General features: G+C 42.2%; 1 protein-coding gene across 7 annotated transcripts in view; it reads left to right on the top strand.

Moving 5' to 3' along the window:
- Positions 1 to 23,869, top strand: part of PDE9A (phosphodiesterase 9A) — a 69,523-nt gene that overhangs the window by 5,939 nt on the left and 39,715 nt on the right. Inside the window, exons 2-4 of one of the 7 annotated variants that reach the window (XM_081197191.1) lie at positions 7,294 to 7,364; positions 12,550 to 12,627; positions 13,692 to 13,735. In XM_081197191.1, the coding sequence (XP_081053317.1) occupies positions 7,294 to 7,364; positions 12,550 to 12,627; positions 13,692 to 13,735 (193 nt within the window). Of the gene's footprint in view, positions 1 to 7,293; positions 7,365 to 12,549; positions 12,628 to 13,691; positions 13,736 to 18,513; positions 18,605 to 19,389; positions 19,639 to 22,905; positions 22,946 to 22,968; positions 23,167 to 23,869 lie in introns of those variants that run through there. The other 6 variants (XM_081197193.1, XM_081197192.1, XM_081197195.1 and 3 more) reach the window with 6 other exon arrangements.

Raw genomic sequence — 23,869 nt, 5'->3', positions numbered from 1 at the left:
CTGAAATAGAAGTCACCAGACCCTTATAATATAGTGAGAGGGTGGGGAGGGGTATTACTCAGAAGGGTGGTGGGAATGGGTGATTGGCTGATAGGTGTGGTAAACCTGTTGATGACTGTTAATGACTGCAATTGGTCCTACAGGAAAAAACAAGGGGTGAGATGGCTAAAAAATAGCTTCTCCTACTGGTTTCTTTGTCTTGTGATTCCTGATATCAGATTTATGTCCATTTATCCTTTGGCGTAGGGTTTGGCCTGTTTGTCCAATATAGAGAGCACTGTTGGCATTACTCACGGACCAATTAAAATGGTGTTGTTAAATTACATACGGTATTTACAAAGGGAATGTGGCATTCTAATAGGAGTAGGGGTGTTCCCCTTTTCCATCAGAAGGCCCTGCTTATTGGCCCCACTGCTAGCCTTCATTTAAAAAACAATAAATGGGGGTGTTGGGAACTCTGGATAGGTATTTAAGAAGTAGATTTTTGGGAACCAACAGTGGAAGATGAGAATGTAACTGGGTGTATTGACTGACTCTTCAGTGATACATCTTTGAGAGTTGACCAGACAAATTGTATCTACCTCCTATCAATATGGGGTGCAAAACGTGAGAAAAATATTCCCCCTCTGCCCCCAAAATAGGGGAGTATGGGTTAGATGGCAGAGAAGAAAGCCTGCATGATAAGATGTTAAAAAAGAAAGAAAGCAGTAACCTCTAGAAGCAAATAAGCAGAGGGGTTGCCTTCCTTCTGCCATTAGAAGGGAAAAATAGGTACATTACAAATACCAGTAAGAAGGCAAGACTGGTGGGAAGGCGGGGGAAAAGTGTGCTGAATAGTCCTCAATAGCCACTTGTCAAAACAGAACATAAATACCAGGAGTGGAATTAGGAATGCAGACATGCATTCATTAAGTGATTATCCAAAGAGGGAGACCAAAAGGGTCTATGGTACCATTCAGCAGGCGCCTTTTGTTTTAACCTTTAAGAGCCTGATGAAAATGATTCTTATGCTTATGCTATCAATTAAGAAAACATATTTCCGAAACAGTTAGTTAGTTGGTGGGCTCTGTTTTTAAATTTTGGTGTGTTTTTTTATTGTATATGCCTATTCTTCTTATAAACCACTTTGGTATTTTTTATGATATAAAGGTAAAGGTAAAGGTACCCCTGACAGTTAAGTCCAGTCGCAAATGACTCCGAGGTTGCGGCACTCATCTCACTTTAAAGGCCGAGGGAGCCAGCGTTTGCTTCCGCAAACAGTTTTTCCGGGTCATGTGGCCAGCATGACTAAGCCGCTTCTGGCAAAGCCAGAAATGCCACTTACCTTCCCACCGGAGTGGTATCTATTTATCTACTTGCACTTCATGCTTTGAACAACGGGAGCTCATCCCGTCGCGGGGATTCGAACTGCTGACCTTCCAATAGGCAAGCCCAAGTGGCACAGTGGTTTAACCCACAGCACCACCCACGTCCCTTTTTTATGATACAGCAGTATATAAATACTTTCATAAATTTATTTATTTCATAAATACCACTTGACTATAAAAAATATAAACTGAGTTTAACTAGGCTCTAAAAGGCTAGCAGCATTCTTTCAAAGCAGAGCTGGCCTGCCAATGAGGCAAGGTGAGGTGACTGCCTCGGGTGGCCGAATCCCCAGGGGCTGCAGATCCGGCCTCCAAGGAAAGTATTGCCTGCTGCCACCATGCATTCCTAGGAGGCCAGATCTGCTGCTTCTTCAGCAGCCTCCCCCCATCCCATCTCCACAGCATCCTCTCAGCAAATAGGAGGTGCCATTAGTCTCCTCCCATCCCTAGGGAGGAGATGGTGAGGGCTGCCCCCTGGGACCTCCAGGGTTCTGCACCCACCTATCGCGATTAAAAGAAAACCCCTTTCCCCTTGCTACAGCCTTTGATTCCCAGTTCAGCCATCAAGTAAGGTTGATTTGATCCGCAGTGTTGATCTTCACTCTGCCTCTGTTTCTGATGTAGATTCTTCCCTGGTGGGCGGCAGGGTGCGTTTGTCATTTTGTGGTTTGCCTCCGGTGCATTGAGCCAGCCCTGCTTCAAAGGCATATTTTTGGTGTGATTAAAACTGAATTAAACAATGTGATGCTTTAGGTATTTGATGTTTTCAAGGAATAACAAGTGATAGCAGCATGGCTATTTCGAAAGGCTATGGTAAATATTGAATGCAACTGGAGGTAGCTGGGGGAGATGAGCAAAGGACAAAATGTTAGTTCAAAATAATTATTTTTCAACACAGTTTTGGGCCAACTTATCTACGCTGTAGCATGTTGGCTAGTGATAGAATTGCTGAAGTAGTTCAGGTCAACACTTGTTGTAGCTCTACATCACAACTACAAGTAGCTGCAGATGCCTCAAAAATGTTTGGAAGCAGGATGTGATGATAATGATGCTCATCTCATCTTGTCAAGCACCTATTAGAGCCATACTGTTCAATAGTTTCCAGTCTGGATATCTTGAATTAGATAAACCCTCTTCTAGAAAAGATAGAAAAACAGAAAATATATTATCAATATAGAAGTGGTTCCTATTTCTAAAAATTAAAAATGGGCAGACAGAAGCTACAGGTTCAAATCCTGACCTAGGCTCAGTTGAAGTTCAGAATTAGACTTCTGATCAGAATTATGTATTATCTCAGTCAAAATCAGCACAAGTTTTCATTAACTGTTTTGGAGTGTTTGAAATGGAAATATCAGTTTTCCATCTGCAAAACAGATTTGGGGTTTGGTGACATTTAATTAGAGTTTTATGACTAGAGTGATCCTAAACAATCAGGGACCACATAAGGAATGCAACGACAATTTAGGGCATATGTAGCTCAGTGAAAATGGAGGCAATGTTTCCAAGGCTGGGCACATGAATAATCTTAACCAGTAAAAACTGAAATGTATTGTCTCTCCAAACTAGTAAAATGCTCTTAAGTTGCCTGGAGATGTGCAGCACGCTCTCTTGCCATTTCCAGCCTATTTGCAAGCTTAAAGAGGCAATGAGTGTATAAATAATAATTTAAAAAATCCTTATGTGAGTAATTGGTAAGTGCCCCCACACGTCTGCAGCTGTAAGATGCAGAGATGCAAGAGTTTCTTACTTGCGTGTGAACCCAGAATGCAAAAGGACATGCCAGTCTCTCTTCTGCTTGCATGACAAAGCTGTTCTGTGTATCCTGTTTCTAAGTAGGAAACATGAGGAAGCCCACTGTAGAGTGGGATGGATTTCTGAGATTCCCTTCTGAAAGGGTCAAGGAACAACTTTTTAACTACCGAAATTTCACACTATAGGACGCACCTTTTCCCCTCCAAAAATTAAGGGGAAATGTGTGCGCGTCCTATGGAGCGAATGCAGGCTCCTTGGCTTCAGCGATAGCAACGTGAAGCCTCCGAAGCGCAGAGGGAGCGCTCCCTCCGCGCTTCGGAGGCTACGCGTTGCTCTCACTCTCCAGGCTTCAGGGATAGCCACCTGAAGCCTTTGGAGCACAGCGGGACCTCGCGCTGTGCTCCAAAGGCTTCGGGTTCCTTTTGCTGAAGCCGGGAGAGCAAGACTCTCCTGGCTTCAGCAGAGAGGGAGAGCTGCGCAGCACCCCTTCAGCGAAGCGGGAGGAGAAATGGAAGGGGTTCCGTTTCTCCTGCCGCTTCGCTGAAGGGGTGCTGAGCAGAGAGGGGGAGATTTTTTTCCCCCTTGTTCTCCCCCTCTAAAACAAGGTGCGTCCTATGGTCGGGTGCATCCTATAGTGCGAAAAATACGGTGCATTGGGACCTATACATATAAAGTGGGTCTACACTGAACAGGGAGAAGAACCATGTCACCTGCCCAGCTTCCAGTGTTGTCCATCTGGATTAGTCCTGCCCCAATGCACTGAGTTGTAGACATCTGACAACGATGAGTGTGCTAATGGGTCCTGGTTGTATGGAGCACTTATGCTTGTAGGGGCAGCTCATTAGATGCCTACACTTAATTGCAAACACTAGGGGATTGGGCAGAGCCCAGCTGAATGACAGGGTGTGTGTCCAGTTGTGTGCCCCTCCCAATGGTCACTTGATAACTTCATGTTCTTAGGGCGCCATGTTATGAAAAATTACCCAAGTCCACCTCTGATTGTGGTTCACACTTCCTAGACCAGTCTGCAGTATAGATGCTCATTTTGAAAAGAAGTTGCAAGGCTTTATTTTTCTTTGGGGTCAGCTATGTACTGAAAGTAGCACAGCAACCTTTCCAGGTGGGTGCTTCCTTTTTGGGAATATAACAGCCCCTTTACAGCAGATTGCTATTATTTAAAAATAATAATAATAATTCTGCAGTTCATATCCTGAGATGCTTATCAATTGCTTTATGAATCATGCTGCTTACCTGGGCCATTTGCAAAACCCCAGGGTAGGATAAGGCAAATGAACTTTCATTAAACTGCACTGTAGCATCACATATATTTATTACATGCCTTGATTTGGCTTAGCTCTCGCCTCTGAATGCTTGGGGAAAGAAAAACAGATGCTAAGTTTATTATGTCCTTCAGTTTTGGTCTTAATTAACCAGGATAACTATCTGACTTTCATTTGTTCCCAATTATATTACCATATCCCACTTATATTGCATTAATTCTGTTCAATGGTAATTGATTTCAAGGCTCAGTGGCCCAGCACATTTCAGAAGTTCATTCTAAGTTCAACAGCAATAACATCAGATCCCAATTTATTGCATCCATCAGCCATTAGCAGATTGATAACATTCGGTCTGTCTATTCATTTGCTCTGTCAGTCCCTCAGACCACTGTCTGCTGGGATGTTTCCTTCTGCTATGATTGCAGGAAGATTTGTATTTGAGTTATTTAAAGAAAAATAAAACATTTCTTTATTTCTATGACTGTAGCTAGATAGGAAATATCAAAAACCTGCCTCTGTAACAACCAGAACAGCCCATTTTTTTAAAATGGGATTTTGCTTTTTAAAAACCACCTTCTGTTGAGAAAGATGGGCCCCTGAGAGATGGGCTGTCCTGAATAAATTGATTTTTAAAAATGAAGCCCGTGTGAGCTTTTATTTATTTATTTATTTTTACATCAGAAATGTTTTAATGGGAATGAAAGGAATGTGTTCAGGCACGCACAAGATGTCACTGCTATTGTTCTCGTTTAGCTTCTTAACAAGTTTATCCAGTGTTTCTCCTCTGAGGGGGAAGGGTGGAAGGAGGTGTTGAAGGAAATTGGAACATGAGATAAAAGTTTAATATTAAATTATAATATGATATTGATAATAATTAAACTTGGAATAGAAAAGGGGATAAGAGGCGAAAGCTATTGCAGGAAGGAGAAAGAAAAGAATGTAAAAGGACCTGGGAGCAGGAATGGTTTGTTTAGGGGGAAGGAGGAATAAGTTACAAGTTGAGGGTGAAAGAAGAATGGGAGAAGAAATTACAGAGAATGGTAAGACATTCTGAGAGGCATGAGGAGACAGGAAGGGAAATGTTTTTGTATTTTTAAGGCTTCTCTGCTTAGTACCTCTGGATAGCAAATTCTGCCTAAAATGGGGACTGGACTGTCACAAAAGCTCCAGAGCAAATGTCTGTAGATAGCTTCAGAAAAACTGATTTTTAATTATAATGTTCTCTCCTGAACTTCTCAGTGACTCACCTTCCTCACCACCCACCCACTCCACACACTTTTGAGGCCCAATCCAGTACAGAAGTATTATAATGTTAAACCCAGGGCTTTTTTTCAGGGGGAACTTACCAGAACTCAGTTCCGGCACCTCTCAGGTGAGTTCTGGCACCTGTCATGTAAGTGCCATTGCCATTATAAGAGAAACAGGGACGTGTTCATGGCACTTTCCCCCCTAGAAAAATAGCACTGCTAAACCCCCTTCAAGGCTATAGGTACCGTATTTTTCGCCCTATAGGACGCACTTTTTCCCCTCCAAAAATGAAGGGGAAATCTGGGTGCGTCCTATGGGGCGAATGCAGGCTTTTGCTGAAGCTTGGAGAGCGATAGGGGTCGGTGCGCACTGACCCCTCTCGCTCTCCAGGCTTCGGGAACACATCCGCAGCGTGGGGAGCCCTGCAGGAGTTCCCTGCAAGGCTCCCCACGCTGCGGATAGCAGCCTGCCGCCCAGAGCGAGGGGCGCCCTGAAGCAGAGCGCTTCCGCGCCCGGCAGACATCGGCCAGCCCCACAAGCTCGGGGGACAGCAGGGAGGCGCAGCGCTGCCATCCCGCTGTTCCTCGACCTGGTTCGGTTTCCCCGACTTGCTTGGGGAGGGGGAAATAAAGGGGAAAAAAATTCCTTTATTTCCCCCCCAAAAAACTAGGTGCATCCTATGAGACGGGGCGTCCTATGGGACGAAAAATACGGTACTTCCCTTTTCATAGCAGCTATAGCAGCACTGCTGTTTCTTGGCAGCACATACAACCCTCAACTTTTTTTACCTCAGAAGCTTAACTAGTTTTATATTGGCAATCTTCTCCACTAAGCCTCTGACTGCCAGTTCCCGAGAATCACACGAGGGGAGATCTCTGTTCCACTCAGGTCTTGCTTGTCGGCTTCTCCCAGGCATCTGGTTGGCTACCATGAGAACAATATGTTGGAATAGATGGGTCATTGGACTGATCCATCCGTCTCCTTTTCTCAGGCTAAACACTTCTGCCTCAGGATTGACTGATCTTTCAAACTCTTTCATGCAATTTCCCTCTTCAGCATGGCTTCACTTTACACATAGGCTTCAAATCTTCTGGGAACAAAAGGACTGAGTTAGTGGCCTGATATCTCTGGTGGTGCTAATCTGTATCACAAAAACACTGCCTTGTCTGTCACTGGTGCTTTTTTGTGAGCCCATATGAAATAAAATGATTTTGTTTATTTATTGTATAGATAAAAACCAACTTGCAAAAATTACAGATTGCTTCTGTGTCCTCTAGCAGTTTACTGTGTCCAGCTTGTGTGCACATGCAAATTATGCAATTCAAGTTGGTGTGGCTCAAATGCACCAACTTAATGACAATTTCATCAACTTTACTCTCCTATTAATGTTATTTCTAAAGTTTGGCTTGGATTATCAAACTGCCCTATATTTACTTCTTCTCTTCTCAGACATAACCATATAAAAGAACTTGAAAGGCTTGCAAGAGTAAAGAATAGGAACCATATTATATTCAGTCTTATGAAAAATCAAATAAATGAAAAAATGTTAGGTAAATTAATGCTTTATCTACAGGGTATAGAATAAGATTGCCTTTGGAAGTTCTCTTTCTTCATTTTCTCTTAATTGCTTCTATTTCCTTTGGAAGGTGGCCTTCAGTAAATACTGTAACTCAAGAGATATCATGGAACTCTTCTGTATTGCAACTGGTTTACCAAGGTAAATATTTTTCCAACGCAGTTCTATTTTTTATGAATGCTACTTGTGTTACTTTTCCAAAGGGCTTAAAGTGACCCCAACTGAGTATGAGTATTCTGAGGACTACTATGAGTGTGAATTGGTTGCGTATCTTGCTAGCTATGGCCTTTTCATAATAAGGAAGAAAATAGGAATCTCACAATGAAATTACAGCATGGAAAATATAATGTAAATATATTCGCTTTGTTTGTTTCATTTGAAAACACTGTAATCTTCTCCTTTTGGTCTCAAAAATGGTACCCACAAGCAAAAAACATCTAAGTAACAACCACAAATAGAACAACATACCTGCATAAAACTCCAATGAGACCAAACTCCTGATACAGCTCTGAGCAAATGTCCATTGGGATAATAGCATGATGTCAAAAAGCAGGAAGAGAAGTTCATCTAAATGCTGAAAATATGATAAAAAGATCAAATTTGTCATTAAATTTAAGTGTCTTGCTATTGTCTACAAGCACAAACATGAAAGATAAAACAGAATAAAACAATCAAGTATATAATATACAGCAATCCAATACATTCATTTATTTATATTTATATAAAAACATTTTTATACCATCCTCTTAAAGGTAGAGGTAAAGGACCCCTGACAGCTAAGTCCAGTCGCGAACGACTCTGGGGTTGTGGCACTCATCTCGCTTTACTGGCCGAGGGAGCCAACGTTTGTCTGCAGACAGTTTTTCCGGGTCATGTGGCCAGCATGACTGAGCCGCTTCTGGTGAAACCAGAGCAGCACACAGAAACACCGTTTAGCTTCCCGCCAGAGTGGTACCTATTTATCTACTTGCACTTTGACGTGCTTTCGAACTGCTAGGTTGGCAGGAGCAGGGACCCAGCAACGGGAGCTCACCCCATCGCGGGGATTCAAACCGCCAACCTTCCGATAGGCAAGCCCTAGGCTCAGTGGTTTAGACCACAGCGCCACCTGCGTCCCGTATATCATCCTCTTACAAAATGTTAAATGAATATACAAATAACTGCAAATAACCAGAAGCAAAACAGAAGCACCTTTACTGCATGCTTGAAAGGATAGGAGGTAAGGAGTCAAATGCACCTGACGGGAGTGACAGCTCCACCACTTGGGTGCTATTATGGGTGCTTTTCAAAGGAGCCCTTCCTGCCTTTTATACCTTCCTTGAGCTCCTCCAGATGACCTGTTAACTGAGCATTCACCCTGTTTGCCTGCACAAAGTTTACATGGAGATTATGCAATGTTTGACCTTTATGGAGCATTTGTTCTGATTTGCTTTTATGGAGGTTATATGTCTTCCCACTAATCAGTTGTCTATCCCACACTTTTTAGTACATTTGCATCTCACTTTTGTAACCACAAAAAGTTGGGTGGGGAGTTAAGTGGCTCTGTTGCACCAGAGTGTTTTAATTCATGTTTATGCACAAATCTACATTTCCAGAATGCGATTCAATCCCTCCCGCAAAACACTGACATCCTGGAAGCAACTCTTGACTCTGGATCTTAGACATGTTTGTAACTTTCATGTTCAGTAATATGCATTCTATCTGAGCTTCTGGTATTATGGTTTGGAATAACTTTAAAATTAGAACAATGCCCTCTCTCCCTCTTATTCACTATCCAATCCTGCAGCTTCTCCTGCCTTGTAACTCTCGTCTCCCGGCTGTTACAGGTTCCTCCAGTTCATTCATCCCTGCCTGCTCCACCACCGGTGGAGAAATGGCAGTGGCATAAGCGCTGATTTGGGGTGAGATGGTGCTAATTTCTCATGAGATCTCACTAAAAACATGCAAGATCTCTCACATTCCACAAGATCTCACATGTTTTCAGTGCCGCTTCACCACCGGTGGCAGAGAAGGTGGGGCAAATGGGTGACACCTTGTGGGCTTCCACTATCTGAGGCAGTGGCCGCAACCCACCTAATGGCTGTGCTGGTCCTGTCTGGACTGTCTTGTTCCTGCTCATGTGTCTGCCTACTCCCCTTGAGAGAAACCAACATTGCAATTTTTATTATAATCAAGTGTTATATAAAAGTTGTGAAATAAGTAAATAAATTTAAATCTCTCTCTCAAGCACAAAAGCAGGGGTGAGACAAAAAAATTCCCTCTCTGAGAGCAGGAACATTATTTTCATCTTCTGAAATGAGAACTAAACCTGGACCTTATTTTGGATATCAAGGACATAGCACCATCACATACTTCTGTTGTCTCTCTCCATCTTCTCAACAATGTGCACAGAAGTGGGATACAGTGCCATCCATCACTACTGACATCAACAGAAGTCAGCCATCGACTTCCTTTAGATGTGGTTGCTGATCTGGCCTGTGCCACCATCATGCTCTTTGGACAGCAATGCTAGCATATGTGGCTCACATCCCTGCATTTAGAGTGGCACAAGCAATAGCAGATGGCACAGTAGGGCTGCACTGCTTACTCCCCAGCCGAATTACTGCTGGATACCAAGACTGGGGATGACAAGGAGGTGACAAGGTTGACAGAACCACCCCATTCCTCCCCATTTCCACCCTGGTATGGAGCAGCAACCCAGCTGAAGGGTGAGCAATTTAGCCTCTCCCATGCCATCCGCTACTGTTCACTTCAACAGAACATGCACTGATAGAACCTTTTGAGGGTTGGATCATCCAGTTAGAAATGCGTCATACTTTATCTTAAAGACTCATTGATAAACAGTATGTAAAATGTTAATAAGTAACATACGGTTTTCTAAATGACTAATAATGTTGTTATAGAATCAAGCAGGTGACTAGATTATCAGTGCTCTTCTAATGTCCTTAAGGTAGGGCCGGCCAGAGAACTTTTGGCGCCTGAGGTAAGATGTGCCACCGCTGAGGAGGGAGGAAAGGCAGTGTAGCCACTGTGCAGGAATGTCTGCTTTTTTGTGAGTGTCCAAGACACTCTAGGGTGAGTGTCCAAGACACTCCACTAGGGCTGCAGGGCAGACAATGTGGCACATCTTTCTAGCCACTTTCCACATCTCAGAATTAGCTGTCTCGTTCTGCCTCGTGGTACAGCCGGCCCTGTCTTAAGACATGTGCTGTTCACAGTCACCCAAGTTAACCATTCATAAATTGCCCTTGCAGTAATAAGTAGAGCCTTGTATAAAGCTTTGCAAGTCTGCAGTGCAATCAAGTCAACGTTCCTCACTGTTGCTGCTGTGTGTGCCTGCTCTCTGCTTCCATCAATGTAGGTCAAAGCACATCACCAACCTGTGCTATGTTGCCTTAGAGGTTTTAGTGAGCCATCTAAGCCTTTCAGGAAGAAATTCATTTTTCTCACAAACATGGATTCAATGTTTTATTTCAGTTCGTCAACTCAGAGATACCAGGATTAACCTGCCTGGCAATTGTGAGCAATATTTGACCCAGAAAACAGGTCCCCCTGGGCTAGATATGCATGGGCTGGATGTAGCAAGAGAAAGATGCTCAGCGTATGCTCAAATACACTCCTCTCTGGAGACCCTGCAAATGCCAGAGAAAATAGTCATAATGCCATCAATTCCCAAATGCGCAGATGCTCAATCTGTTGTTTTAAATGTGAAAGAGATCTGACTGGCATCCCAGAACACCCTCCCTACATGAAAGCCGCTATATAGGGCAAGTGGAATCTGTTCCAGATCACAGTATCTCTCTATCCAGAACATTAAACCCCATAGAGATGCAAGAGGCAAAACACGGAAAGTCTGATGTAAGGAAACTCATGCTGTGTGAAAATAGAGAAGCAAATAATCTCAAGGAGCCACCTTTGATTTTTCTGCTTCCTTCTCTTGTATTCACATGTCAGGCAGGGATCAGGGCTCCCCTGCAATGTCAGACATACCTTTGGCATTTTGTAAATAAATGCATCGTGATGAAGCATTCTGGAATGTGCTAGAAAAGGTGCTAGCATGGACTGGGAAATTAGCCATACTAAAACAAATGCAGTAATGTCTGACCTTGGTGGTATAGATTTTTTATAAGAAATGAAGTTTTGCCTTTTAGAAGCAGGCTTACACATGAACAGCCAGTGCAGATGCAGTGAAACTGAAAGAAGCTGAAGAAACCTTTGTCCTTGTTTATTACTAATAGGAATGCACATAGGAGAAAGCAGCTAAGTTTCATAATAAGTGAGGGTCAGGATTGGAGCTCTCTTTGAGGCCAGCTGGGGTGACCTGAGGCCACTTTAACCCTTAGTTGCCTATCCCTCTGAGAAGACCTCTTCTGACTGTTATAGGAAGCAAGGAAAGGAAAAGCTTCAAGCTTACTCACTGCACATTACAGTGAAATGTGAAAAAAGATACGAGTCACCTGCGTTTCCTCTTTCACCACTTCCTGTATCATAAGAGAGAGAGTGCTCAGATTAACAAAACAATGCAAAAGGTATCACTGTTTATAACAAGTATCAAAGAGACAGCATATGCCCATTTCAGAATTTTACAGCAGGAATGCTCCATGTAATGAACCAGACTATCTCATTGGATATATATATTTGCTCACTACATATTAATTCTACCTTCTCATTTCTATCCATGTCACTAGAAGCATACAGATGAACCGTGATACAGTCAACAACTGCAAGAAGGGGTAATAGCAGCACATTCACAAGCCATGTGCCGCTTGTGGAGTAGCCACACTCCCAGCAGCCATGCATTCAGTGCTAGTGCAGAAGGCAGGCTATGTGCATCTAGGTGTACAGGTAGCCCCCAGTTTATGCAGGGGTTGCATTCCGAGGCACCGCACACTTTGGTGAAATCGCGTATGATTGAAACCCATTAAAAAAGCCCACAAACACCCCGTTCTGCCCCTGCCCTCTTTTAGTGACATTTCAGTGATGTCTTTATGACATTTCCGGGTCACTTCCAGGTTTGTTGCACATATTGAATGTGCTTAAATGAGGAACTGCCTGTACATGCATATGCCTCTTTCACACAATCAAGAACTCTTGAATGGTCAGGGTTCTTGTTTATGTAGATGAGGCCTGTAGGGCGTAGCTTTACTTGGGAACTCCCAAACTAGTTTTTGTTCTTCTCTTAAATAATCTTAGCCATTTTCTTTCTTTCTCCCAGGTTGCAACATTTGCTTGATTTGTCAAAACAAAGATAGTAACTTGCAATTAAGTGGATGAGGTGGCACAAGAGACTGGTTAAATAAACATAGCTTTAAACATTGTTTTCCAGGAATACAACCATTTCACTTTTCACAGTAGATGACTGCATGGTATCCATTGATCCTACCATGCCAGCAAACTCAGAAAGGTATGTATGTTTTCCTATAACCAAAGCAAGTCCAGAAGAATAATGGTATTACTTATCAGTTGTATTTTATTTTATTATTTTATTTTTGTATGTAAGGCATAGATAATATGCAATGGAAGACAGCAAACATTTACTAAGAGTTTTCCCCCAGATCAAATCTTGTCCCAAAATAGCAACAGTCACATGCAATAAGGAAAGTGATTACACTGGAAATACACTGGAAAATGTGGGATAAAAATTGCTTGATACCACGCTGTGTAACCTCCCTGCTAACAAATCAAAATGAATGCTCAACCAAGTGCCAATACCATCTCACCTCCCCACAAAGTCTGTGCAACCAAATCAGGACAAATGCTCATTTGTTGTTAACAATTTATCTGTAAGTGACCTAAAACTAATACAGCTCTAAGGTTCCTTTATTTATTTTTCCCCTTAAAATTATATGCATGATTACAGCATGTGTGGTTAGATTAGATTGGATTATTAGAGCATATATCTGTGGAACAAAATGCTGCAACAAAACAGTTAATGTGAAAATGCTTTTTTCCCGTCCCACTCAGTTTCCTCTGGAGACTCACATTTCCTAATCCTCCTTCTACTAGGAGAAGCAAACCAAAACATTATTCTGCACACAGACACTTTTGGAGGTGTGTACTCATTAATGCATAGCCCAAGGCTCTTCTTTTCCCAAAGCTCTTCATAATTTTCCCAGGCTTCTTACAATCTGCTCTGGTCGTGTTACTTCCCCCGCCCCCTGCCCCACTGCAGTTGCTTGTGCTGCGAGTTTTATTCACCGTTTTCTTCCCAGTCTATTCCTTGTGCTCAAGCAGGGAATGTGCTGCAGTGATCAATTAATGTTGTGTGGCCGCATGTGTTGTCGACGCTGCTTGAACGCAGCCAAGAGCCTGTGACACTCAAGCGGGAAGGTCTTTGTGAAATGTATGTTCTTTTCCCTAATTAAATTTTGAGCATAACCAGTTCTACAAGCAGCCCTTCTTCCCATGTTTCATGACACTTGCATCATTTGAAAATGCATGCTTTGACTTCCCTTTTGTCTCTTGCAGAACTCCATACAAAATAATACCTGTGACCACTGGGCAACAAACAGGTAAACTTTATTTTGTCCAAAATCAACTTTGGCATGTTTCTCAAGTTTGTAAATCCATATTTAAATGGACTGTTGAATAATATTTCACCTACACGGGATTTAATCCAGAATAAGTTAGGTGCCTTTAAAGCAACAGAAGACTTCACTTAAATCTCCTTGGTTTTAGCTCTGCTCATCAGAGCTGTGGGAGCTATGTTTTCATAGTATCAGCCCATAAATCTGCTATAACTTCTAAAGCTCTATAGTACAGTGGTGGGAAAGGCCCTCAGAACTGGCACACACATAAACACAAAATCTGGTTGCCAGTGTTTAAATTTTACAGCAGGTACCCATGGAATGAACTTGTGATAAAGCAGTGCCCACAGCACTATTGCAACTCGTAAATGGCACCTAAGTTTTGTTGGAGTTAATGTTTGCAACTAAGGGCATGTCCAGGCTGTTGCTATTCTGTAGATAGTATTCAATCACAATCCAGGAATTTAGATTGCACAGTTGAAGTGGATTTGGTTGTCTTGCACAACGAACCAACTTCCTCCAAAATTCAGGCTTTTCCCAATCAGGAAAGTGAGTGGAAAATAATGGAAAGTGTGAGATAACAATTGCTCAGTGTAATGTGAAAAAAATCAGAACAAGTGCTCAAAAAGTAGCCAACTTTGCATATCCTTCCTGAAAACTTTGTGCAAACAAAACTGGGAAAATAGTCAGTAGACAGGTGATCTGGAAGTGATGAAGCTTGCTGGAGCATTTCTGTTTTGAACTCAAGTACAAAAATGCCCAAGTTCAAATGGCAAAAGAAACCACATCCAGTTGCATCATTTGTGAATGGCACACACATATTTAAATGGCTGCGTTTTACATGCAAGAAGCACAGAATTTTAGCCCAATCCTTTGCTCATGGCCAAAGCCATTAGTGTTAAGTGCATTAGTAAACGGACATTTAAATACTCATGTGCCATTCACAATTCATAGTACCACATTGTAGGGTGTTGTTGCTATTTTTGCCACTTGAACTTGAATGTTGGTCATACATGAGTTCAAAATGTAAAGCGTGGATCAGCCCTTCATACTGAAGGGTGGGTAAAGCAATTATCTGATGATAGTGATGATGATCTTTAAAACATTTGAGGGGAGTTTGGTAAGAAAAATTGTGTTTTACAGTACCTTGTCCCCAATCCAGAGGAAAAAAACAGTTAAGTCCCACCAACTTCAGTGGGACCACCAGAACTAACTTTCTGTAAATAAGGGTCATTATATTTGCTTTTGGGTGTTCAGAGGTATAGACGGCTGCCACTTGTGTTTTCAAACTTAAGGGCTGAAAAGGCACACTTCAAGAGAAAATATGAGACTCTGGGGATTTCAGCTGAGAAAGGGAAAGAAACCTACATGCTGAAGGCTCCTAACAAAATCACAAAAGCTGGCAGGCATGGAGCAAGCTAAGAAAGAAAACAGATGGCAAAGGAGAAGGCCAAAGAGGTAGTGTTTCATAAGCAGAGTTATCATTTCAGAAGCAGTTAAATTGCACCAGAACTACACATGTAAGGGGAGAAGACTGAAAATGTTCAGTTAAAATGGAGGCAATTCCAATTTCAGAAGTACTTGTGGAATGGTTTTTAAAACAATAATAATAGTTCCAAACAGCAGCAATGCTATTCTCCATAGTAATGCCTCACCATTTATTGAGCCTCTTTCGTTTATTTCTTCTTAGTGCTGTCAGTTATTGATTCCTTTATATTTTCACTCATTCTTTCCCATTTCTGGATGGGAGACCACATCTAGTCATGGTGAAGCAAGGGGTTGAGTGGGAAGAGTAGCAGCCACAGCAGCATGACCACTGAAACATTTTCTTTTTGATGTCTGCTTAAAAACCTTTTTCAAGTGAGGAGCGCTACTCCACCTTCTCACCCTTGTCACTGTGTGCCTCTTCAGAAAGTGAGCAGGTGATGAACAGGCAGCAACAACAAGAGCAAGCAGGGGCAGCGGGCTTTTGGGGTGTGCCCCCTGTGGGACTGTGACCTTCAGCAGGTGCCCAACAGTTGCCTTAACATCAGCCTTGCTGGAGTGGAAAGATCTGTAGGAACAGGCCCGGCTCACCCATGAGGTGGAGTGAAGCTGCCACCTCAGGTGGTGAAAACCCTTAAGACGGTACTCCTACCCTGTTGCATCCACTAGCAGAGAAGCAGTGCAGCATTGGTGCTGATTTCCAGCAAGTTCTCACCAAAATCTCATGAGATATTGTGGGGTACGATGATCTCACGAAATTTCAGTGAGATCTCACTGGAAATTGGTGTGATCTCACTGGAAATCAGTGTCGATTTTTCCACCAATGGCACTTCCCATTTCTCCTCAAGAGGCAAAACAGGACATGCTGCTGCTGCTGCTGCTTAGGAAACAGCACCTAACAAAAAAAAACCTTGAAATGAAACAAGAATAAATGGCTGTACCCTTTTTGTTCCCTAATGGGTTATGAGGTAAGAGATGGCAGAGACTGAAGTATTCATCACTGCTTCTCTGTGGAGCATTAGCTTCTTACACATTGCCAGCGCATGTCATAGTCTCTTCATCTTACGTGGAAGCATCCTTGTCTACAGCTATCAGTTGTCATGTCTATGCCCTTCCGGTGAGCATGCAAAGTTATCAAATAATTGACAGAAAACAAAGACGACAACAGTTTATCTCCAGGGACCTCAATAGGAATAGGAATGTTGGATCGGTAGAGATTTATACAGCTGTTCTGGTAGGAGGCTTGTGTAAGACACTGGGAACATGGCTCTTGATAGATGAGCCAATTTATGGTGTTTACAGAGCTTCAAGGAAACCCCACAGAGTTTGTTTAAAAATTAAAGATATGCCCTATTGCTCTTGTGCCAGTTTTGCAATCTGACACCAAGATTAAATTGTCTAATTATGTCAAATCATGACACATTTGGATTAAGCAAGAATGTTTTGCTGGCAATTTCATCTCCATACAGAACACATCTCTCTCTCTTGTATTGACTCACAAGGCTTAAGATTTATCACAACAGTGCTGGAGGTGGGGGTGGGAGGACTGTATGCAACACTTCCATTGGCCTGGCTCCTGATTGCTCTTTTGAGTAAGGCTTTTTGAATCTCAACCCAGCCACATGAATTATTCCCAGGGAGTGGTAAAAATGAAAACCGGAAGTCAAGGGTAGGGCATTAGTGGTATGGAGTGTTGTTTTGTGTGCTTGGTCTACTGCCCAGTTGTATCTGTCAGGTGATCATGCCAAAGTTTGTTCACAATCACTGCATCTGTAATATGAATTTGTCCAGCTGATCATGCTCAGCTGTGTCACAGGTCAAGCATAATTTGCCTGAGTAGTTATTATTTGACCAGGCTGCTTTGCAGATATATGCACAAACGTCCTTGCTTTTGCCCCTTAATCTTGATGATCACTGTGAATCTATGCAAAATACAAAGGCAGTTGCGCACATATATATATTCGTTAGTGTTAACTCTTTTACCTTTGGTGAAACTCTCATAGACAGCTGTGTGGCCAAATTGTGTTGCCAAACTAAGCGGCCATTTGGTGATTAACATCTCCATGTGAGCCAATTTCCCAGTCGTTTCCTGCATAATTGAAATTGAAATCTGGATCAAAAACCTTCATGTGTGTTTTGTGTAAAGTGTGGATGTTTATATTAACAAGTGGCTCTCTTCAGGAAAGGGTGTTTTGGTCATGCTGTGACCATGAGAGTGTCATCTAGTAGCAAAGTGGAAATGGGCCTTCTCTGTAGTGGCACCTACTTTTGGAATGCTCTCCCCACCTGGTTAATTGGGAGGCATCAACTGTAGTGTGTTTTGGATGCTTGCTTAGTTTATAGATCATTCATTCTCAGTAATTTGATATTGTGTATATTTGTGGCTATATATTGTTTTAATGTATGTTTTAGACCAGGGATGTCCAACAGGTTGATTGTGATCTACTGATAGATTCCTGGGTTTTGGTAGATCGCGGTCGATCGCTGGGTCCCTTTCCTTAGCGTTGGTAAAATCAAACCCGGCCCCACACCCTTGCCCCATCCTCCATTGCTGCATGATCTGCAGAACAGAAGACAGAGTTTACTCAGTGAGGCTGTTTGTTTCCCCAGCAATTTCCCCCCAAACCCTTAAAAAAGGGGCTCCTCCATAAAAAAAGCTACACAACTTTGACCTGAACCCCCCCAAAATGGGGGTAGATCACTGCTAGTTTTTAATTCCGTAAGTCTCTTGGGAGTTGACCCCCTCTGTTTTTTAGACTTGCATGAAAAGAAGAGTTTGCTGGGTGAGGCCAATGGCCCATCTAGTCTAGAATCCTTTTCTAGACCATTGGAAACGTCTTCAGAGTTTGTAAGCGGTCTAGAAATTAATTATTTTAAATAATTAAATGTGCATGCATGCAGCATGCATGTGCCAACATCATACTCTGGGAGAGTTTCTCAGGAAACAAATGAGCTTTTCTCCATATTCTGCAAGACAGTTAGTAAATGAAAATCCAATTCCGAATTAAGTCAAGACAAATTTGTGTTGTATAGAAGAAGCCATTTCAACAGGGACTAGTTTTTTCACTTCTGTCAACAATCCCATCTCCCACAGGACTCTTTAAAGGTGGAAAAAAATTGTCCTCCTTTACAACTGCTTACCCTGAGCACAAGCCATTGATTCCACACCATCCACACAGGGTGGATAACATAAGAAGCAGGGAGACAGGTTTGCCCATGAGTCATACTTCTTTCTCTTGTATTCTTGAACAGTGCAGTTCTGCACAGTCCCTTAATCAGACCAGCTGCAGCTACAGTCTGTTCCCTACAAAACTATTCCAGGTGGTTCTTTGCAAAGGTAGCTGTGAAAGACCTTCAAGAGCATTTGAGGTATGTGCTGCTTCATTACAATGCATGTAAAATGAAAACCTGCATAGAACTATACTATACAGGAACATAGGAAGCTGCCTTATGACAGACCAGGTTGTTTGTCCATTCTTGCCTATTTTCCAGGGTCTGTCCCATCACATGCTAGCTGATCCTTTTAACTGGAGAATCTGGGGGTTAAACCCAAGACCTTCTGCATACAAAGCATGTGCTCTACCACTGAACTTTCATCCCTAATTCATATTCATTGTAGCATTAAGGAGATTGTTCAGTCAGTTCAAGCACCTCTGCTTGCCCTGCAGAACAATCTCCCCTCCCCTCTCCCCCCCCCCATGCACTGCTCTGACGGTTACCCTGACAAAGACCATGAGCAAATTTGGTGGAGATGTGGGGGGGAGGTGGAGAACTCTTGTGTGCTAGCAAGAGTCCTTGCACTATTGAAACAGGGTAGAATCTGACCCACACTATTCTGCACTGTCTGTTGAACTTTCTGGAGCGCATCTTTATTATGAGCCGTGTTTCTGTTTGCAGAATTAGCATACATCTGTTTGCTGGCCGAATCTGAAGGCTAACGTAAGTTGGCCTTTGAGAGAGGGAGGTCAGAGAATATGCTTTGTTCCCACACTGCAGGTGTTGCATCCACAGCATGGGCCTCTGCTGAATGTTATGCACTCATTCTGGGAAGAGCTCCCATTGACGTCAGACTAGAGAGACCTTGCTGAGAGTACGACATGCACAATAGGGAGTGACTGTGCAAAAGACACCCACACTGGAAATTCTGGGTTTTCCTTTGCAGCTGTAACCTATTAGCAGGCAGTCCTGCAAAGCACCCAAATTTCACTCAAGAATATTGCATAGTGGTGGGGGTGGGGTTGCATTTGCAAAAAGAAAAAGAGAAGAAGAAGCGTTTGAAAATATTCCATGTGTATATCTAAGATCTTTTGGAGAAAGCAAACTGTACAACTGTGGTCCAAAAAAGTGGTGAAATAAAATTTAGGTGCACCATCGAAGTGAGCTGAAATAGGAACATTTTAAATGTAAGTCATCTAAAATTTTACTTTGTTTGTTTGTTTATAAAAAAATTATTTATCTGCTAAGTCATAAGATGTATCCAAGTGGTTTACAAAGTGTAAAAAGTTGAAAAACCAATTTAAAAGTGAAAAATCATTTTGGGGGGATGAACTCAACTCTAAGCTGCCTGCACAGGTCTGTCACAACAGAAAACTTTCCAGCAGGTATTTAAAAGTTGGCACAGAAGCCTTCTTATCCTTCTTTTGAGGACAGATGATGATGATGATTATCTCTAATTCTTACCCGCACTTCACTGTAGGTTACAGCAGTGGTCTGATAGATCTCAGTACTGACCTGGGGCTCCTTTCTGTAATGAAATATTTCTGTACTGCATGACATACATGCACAAGAAGTCCTAACAGCATCACTCCTTGTCCTCCAGAGCAGAGCTTTGAACACTATCTTTGCTGGTCATAAATATTTACTGAACTCTGGGGTTATAAAAACATCCATCTTCCGCCTTACTGGGCTACAGATGGTGATGATACCAACTACTCGGGACTATATGCTGGAAAATTACTGCCGGCTACCAGTGGATTGTTGCAGTATGAACTCTCACAGACTGTTGCAAAGAAGAGGAATTTTCCCATAACAATTTCTGCCACAGTCTTGAGCATGTGTGCCTTAGTTTCATCCAAACCGCATTACTGCAATGCACTGCATGTAGTGCTGTCATCTTGGAGAAGTATCCAGAAACCTCAGCAGCTTCAGAACATGGCAGGCAGAAGTCTTGGACTACCCTTTTTGCAGCAGCTTAATGGGCCTCCTGCCTATTTCCAGCTTCAATTCAAAGTCCTGGTTATGATCTTTAGAGCCTTGGGCACCATCTCTCATCTAAGCATGACCATTCATTAAGCTCAACAGGGGGGTGCTCTCTGCGTGCTCTGCCAACATCTGCAAAGGCCTTCTCCCTGCGAGAAGTGAAGTTACAGGGAACCAGGCAGAGGGCCTTCTCGGTAGTGGCGCCTTCCCTGTGGAATGCCCTCCCAGCAGATGTCAAGGAAATAAACAGCTATCTGACTTTTAGAGGACATCTGAAGGCAGCCCTGTTTAGGGGGGGGGTTAATGTTTGATGTTTTATTGTGTTTTTAATATTCTGTTGGGAGTCACCCAATGGGCAGGGTATTATTATCATCATCATCATCTGAGGCATGTGTGACTGGAATGCAAGACAAGGCCTTGTCCGTGGTTGCACCACTCAGGGTTTGTTCAGAATGCTAATTGTCAAGGGAGGGATTTTTATCAAGACTGCAGGGAAGATTGAAACCTCACCTCACCTCACCTGCATGCTGTGCTCTGATGATTATTACACACACACACACACACAGAGAGAGAGAGAGACCTCTGATAATTTGTTTTTAAAAAGAAGTAAACCAGAATATGATTGCTTATCATGTTATTATGTAACATGTAGTTAGGCCTTCTTTCAGACTCCTCTGAGACGTGCTCTCCATTTGAATTGCCTGCCAAGTAGGAAGCAGGAGCAAATCTCCCACACATTGTTTCCTGTCTATGGACAGTGCTGTTTGCCTCAGCAATGATACATACTATGGTGATTTTAGAACTTGGACCGATGGCACTTCCAGATGACATGCTGATTGCACATTCATCCTGATTCGTTTGCAGGAAGGTTAGACCACGTTGGCTGTTTAAGGAGCATCCATTTGGAACCCTTTGCCAGAGAGGTTAGATGACGTTGTGCCAAAGCATGTGTTACCCGGCACTTTCCAGTGGTTTCTCCATCCCTTTCCTCATCACAAAATAATCCAATCTTCTGCATGTACTGTGTCTGAGCACCTTGAGCTCCTTGCAGGGAAGGTGGGATATAAATAAAATTTAAAAAGTAAGTGAGTTTGTCATATAACTCCTCCCAGTCACTTGTAGTTGCACAACCTGAATTTGTCAGTATGTGATTGGATTCCACTTTTTAAAAAAGCAAAAAACAGCAGGCTGTATTATGTTCTTAATGGTCAGGGTGAGGGATTTAGTCAACCATGTGTGTTACTTCACGTAATAACTGCCCTTTTGTTTTATTTTATGGAGCACCTTTGCTGCGGCGAAGGAACCTGTCTGTGCCCATCAGAGGCCTGCACTTTAACTATTCACTGAGACAAGTCAGGCAAACTCGGCCCTCCAGATGTTTTGGGACTACAATTCCCATCATCCCTGACCACTGGCCCTGCTAGCTAGGAATCATGGGAGTTGTAGGCCAAAAACATCCGGAGGGCCGAATTTGCCTATGCTTGTGCTAGTGACAGGGCCTTTTAAGTGGTGGCTCCTATTTTCAGTGGTGTCCCCATCCATTGTGATGTGTGCTTGGCTCCATCCCTTGAGGATCCATTTCTTTGGGGCTGTCTTTGAGCAGTTTTATTAATCATGCTTCTTGCTTATACATGATTGTTTTTTAGGTTTTACAGTTTTAGTCTATTGGCTTGGACTTGATAGCAATTTTTCTGCAGGCCGAAGAGTGTTTTAGAGGGTGTGTTAAGCGACTTATTGTTGCTGATCTTTCTCTTTTTGTGATAAGTTTTAGTTTTGTTATTTCAATGTCATTTGTGATTTATTGTATCGTATCTGAAAGCCACCTTGAAGAGACCTAATGTGGACAAAGACACAAAGAATTATATTTGGTGATGCTTCTTTGGACAAATCAAAGTGCACTTCCCAGCTATATTTATATGTGGGGAAGGGGGAATACATAGTGATCTAGCTCATTAAGGTTGCCAACTCTTTTTCTGGCAGGGTTCCTGTGTCTTTTAACAGGCGTAGGAAAAGAAGTAGAAATTCAGGTGGCAAAGCTTACCTCAGGCTGCACCTGCTGAATTTCCACTTCTTACATAGCTGTAAGTTGGCAACCTTAATGAGCGAGATCACGACCCCCCTCCCTTCTTTGGGAAATACACAAGAGGGACCCTGTCATGAAAGTTGACAACCCCTATAATTCCCAGAGAAGCTTGAGAGTGATGCCAATAAAAATTGTAGAGCATTCTGCAAATAAAAAAATGATACTGTATTTTTATATAAGTAGCTGCATTCATTGGAAGATTGTTCCCATTTCACAGATAGTGATATGAGGTCTAGAAATTAAGTAAACAGTTACTGTTGATGCAAGAGAAAGGCACCTTTGTCTCTTTAAGACAAGAGGAACTGCTAGTCGTATATCTTTACTGTGTTGTGGGGTTATAAAAGCATACGTCTTCGTTCTTTTATTACATCTATAAACATCAGGCTGCAGTTGACTGTTCCCTGGATTAGAATGTCCTAGCACTTTAAGTGAGTTTTGACAGCGAGAGGGAGGGAAAGTAGTACTTCTAGGGGTGGGTTTTTTCCCTTTCTTTTCTTTTTTTTAAAGTGGATTCTTTTTATAGGAGCTTGTCACTTTCTTGTAAGCTTCAGCCGCCGCAAAAGTTCTGAGAGGCAATGAAACCAGGATATACCGGGTTCAGAGTTTGTTCTTCTTTGACCTGTGTATAACATTCTGCTGTTTGTGAACGGTAAGCAGAAAGGAAAGTTTCGTGGTTTTGTTGAACACATTATTTATTTGAGTTCAGCCATTTGATTTCCAGCAGAGGTTTAAGCTGCTTTTTTTAAAAAAAGTGAAAGCTATTTACTTATCTAGAACCAGTCTTTCTGTTTACTGTTCTGATTGCTGCATTTTAGAATTGCTTAACAAAAATGAAACAAAGTGAAACAATGAGGGTCTTGTATTTTAGTTGTATTTGGATCTACTTTGATTTTGTGCTTTTGAAGCTTTGCTGGATTATTCCAATTTTGAGGTTCGTAGTAGCTAAAATAGAATATTTGCAAAAAGTAGGGGTGGGGGACAGAGTGATATACCTTATTATGTGCATCAGGACAACGAGAGAAGGCATGCCTTAATAAGAGCTGTAGCCAACTGGATTATTTTTTAAATATTAGAATGCAATAATTCATCAGATATATGATCATTCAACTGTGTATTAATCTCATGAATATCTTCTTAGTATTTCCCCCCATTAAGACTAGAGAGAACAAATGCAGGAAATTGCTACTTTAATTTTATCCTTGCATTATGATCCGGGCTTAGTAGCATTCAAAATATGGTTGAGTTTTACTTGAGCTGTTTATTTTGCTCTTACATAGAACACTGCAGTCTGACTTTTAATATTTAAAAGCAAATTAAAACAAGTAATTTTGTATTACACATCACATTTTCTA

The sequence above is a fragment of the Podarcis bocagei genome (assembly GCF_964188305.1).
Source record: "Podarcis bocagei genome assembly, chromosome: 6".
NCBI classification, from domain to species: domain Eukaryota; kingdom Metazoa; phylum Chordata; class Lepidosauria; order Squamata; family Lacertidae; genus Podarcis; species Podarcis bocagei.
This window is presented reverse-complemented; position numbering and strand designations above follow the sequence as displayed.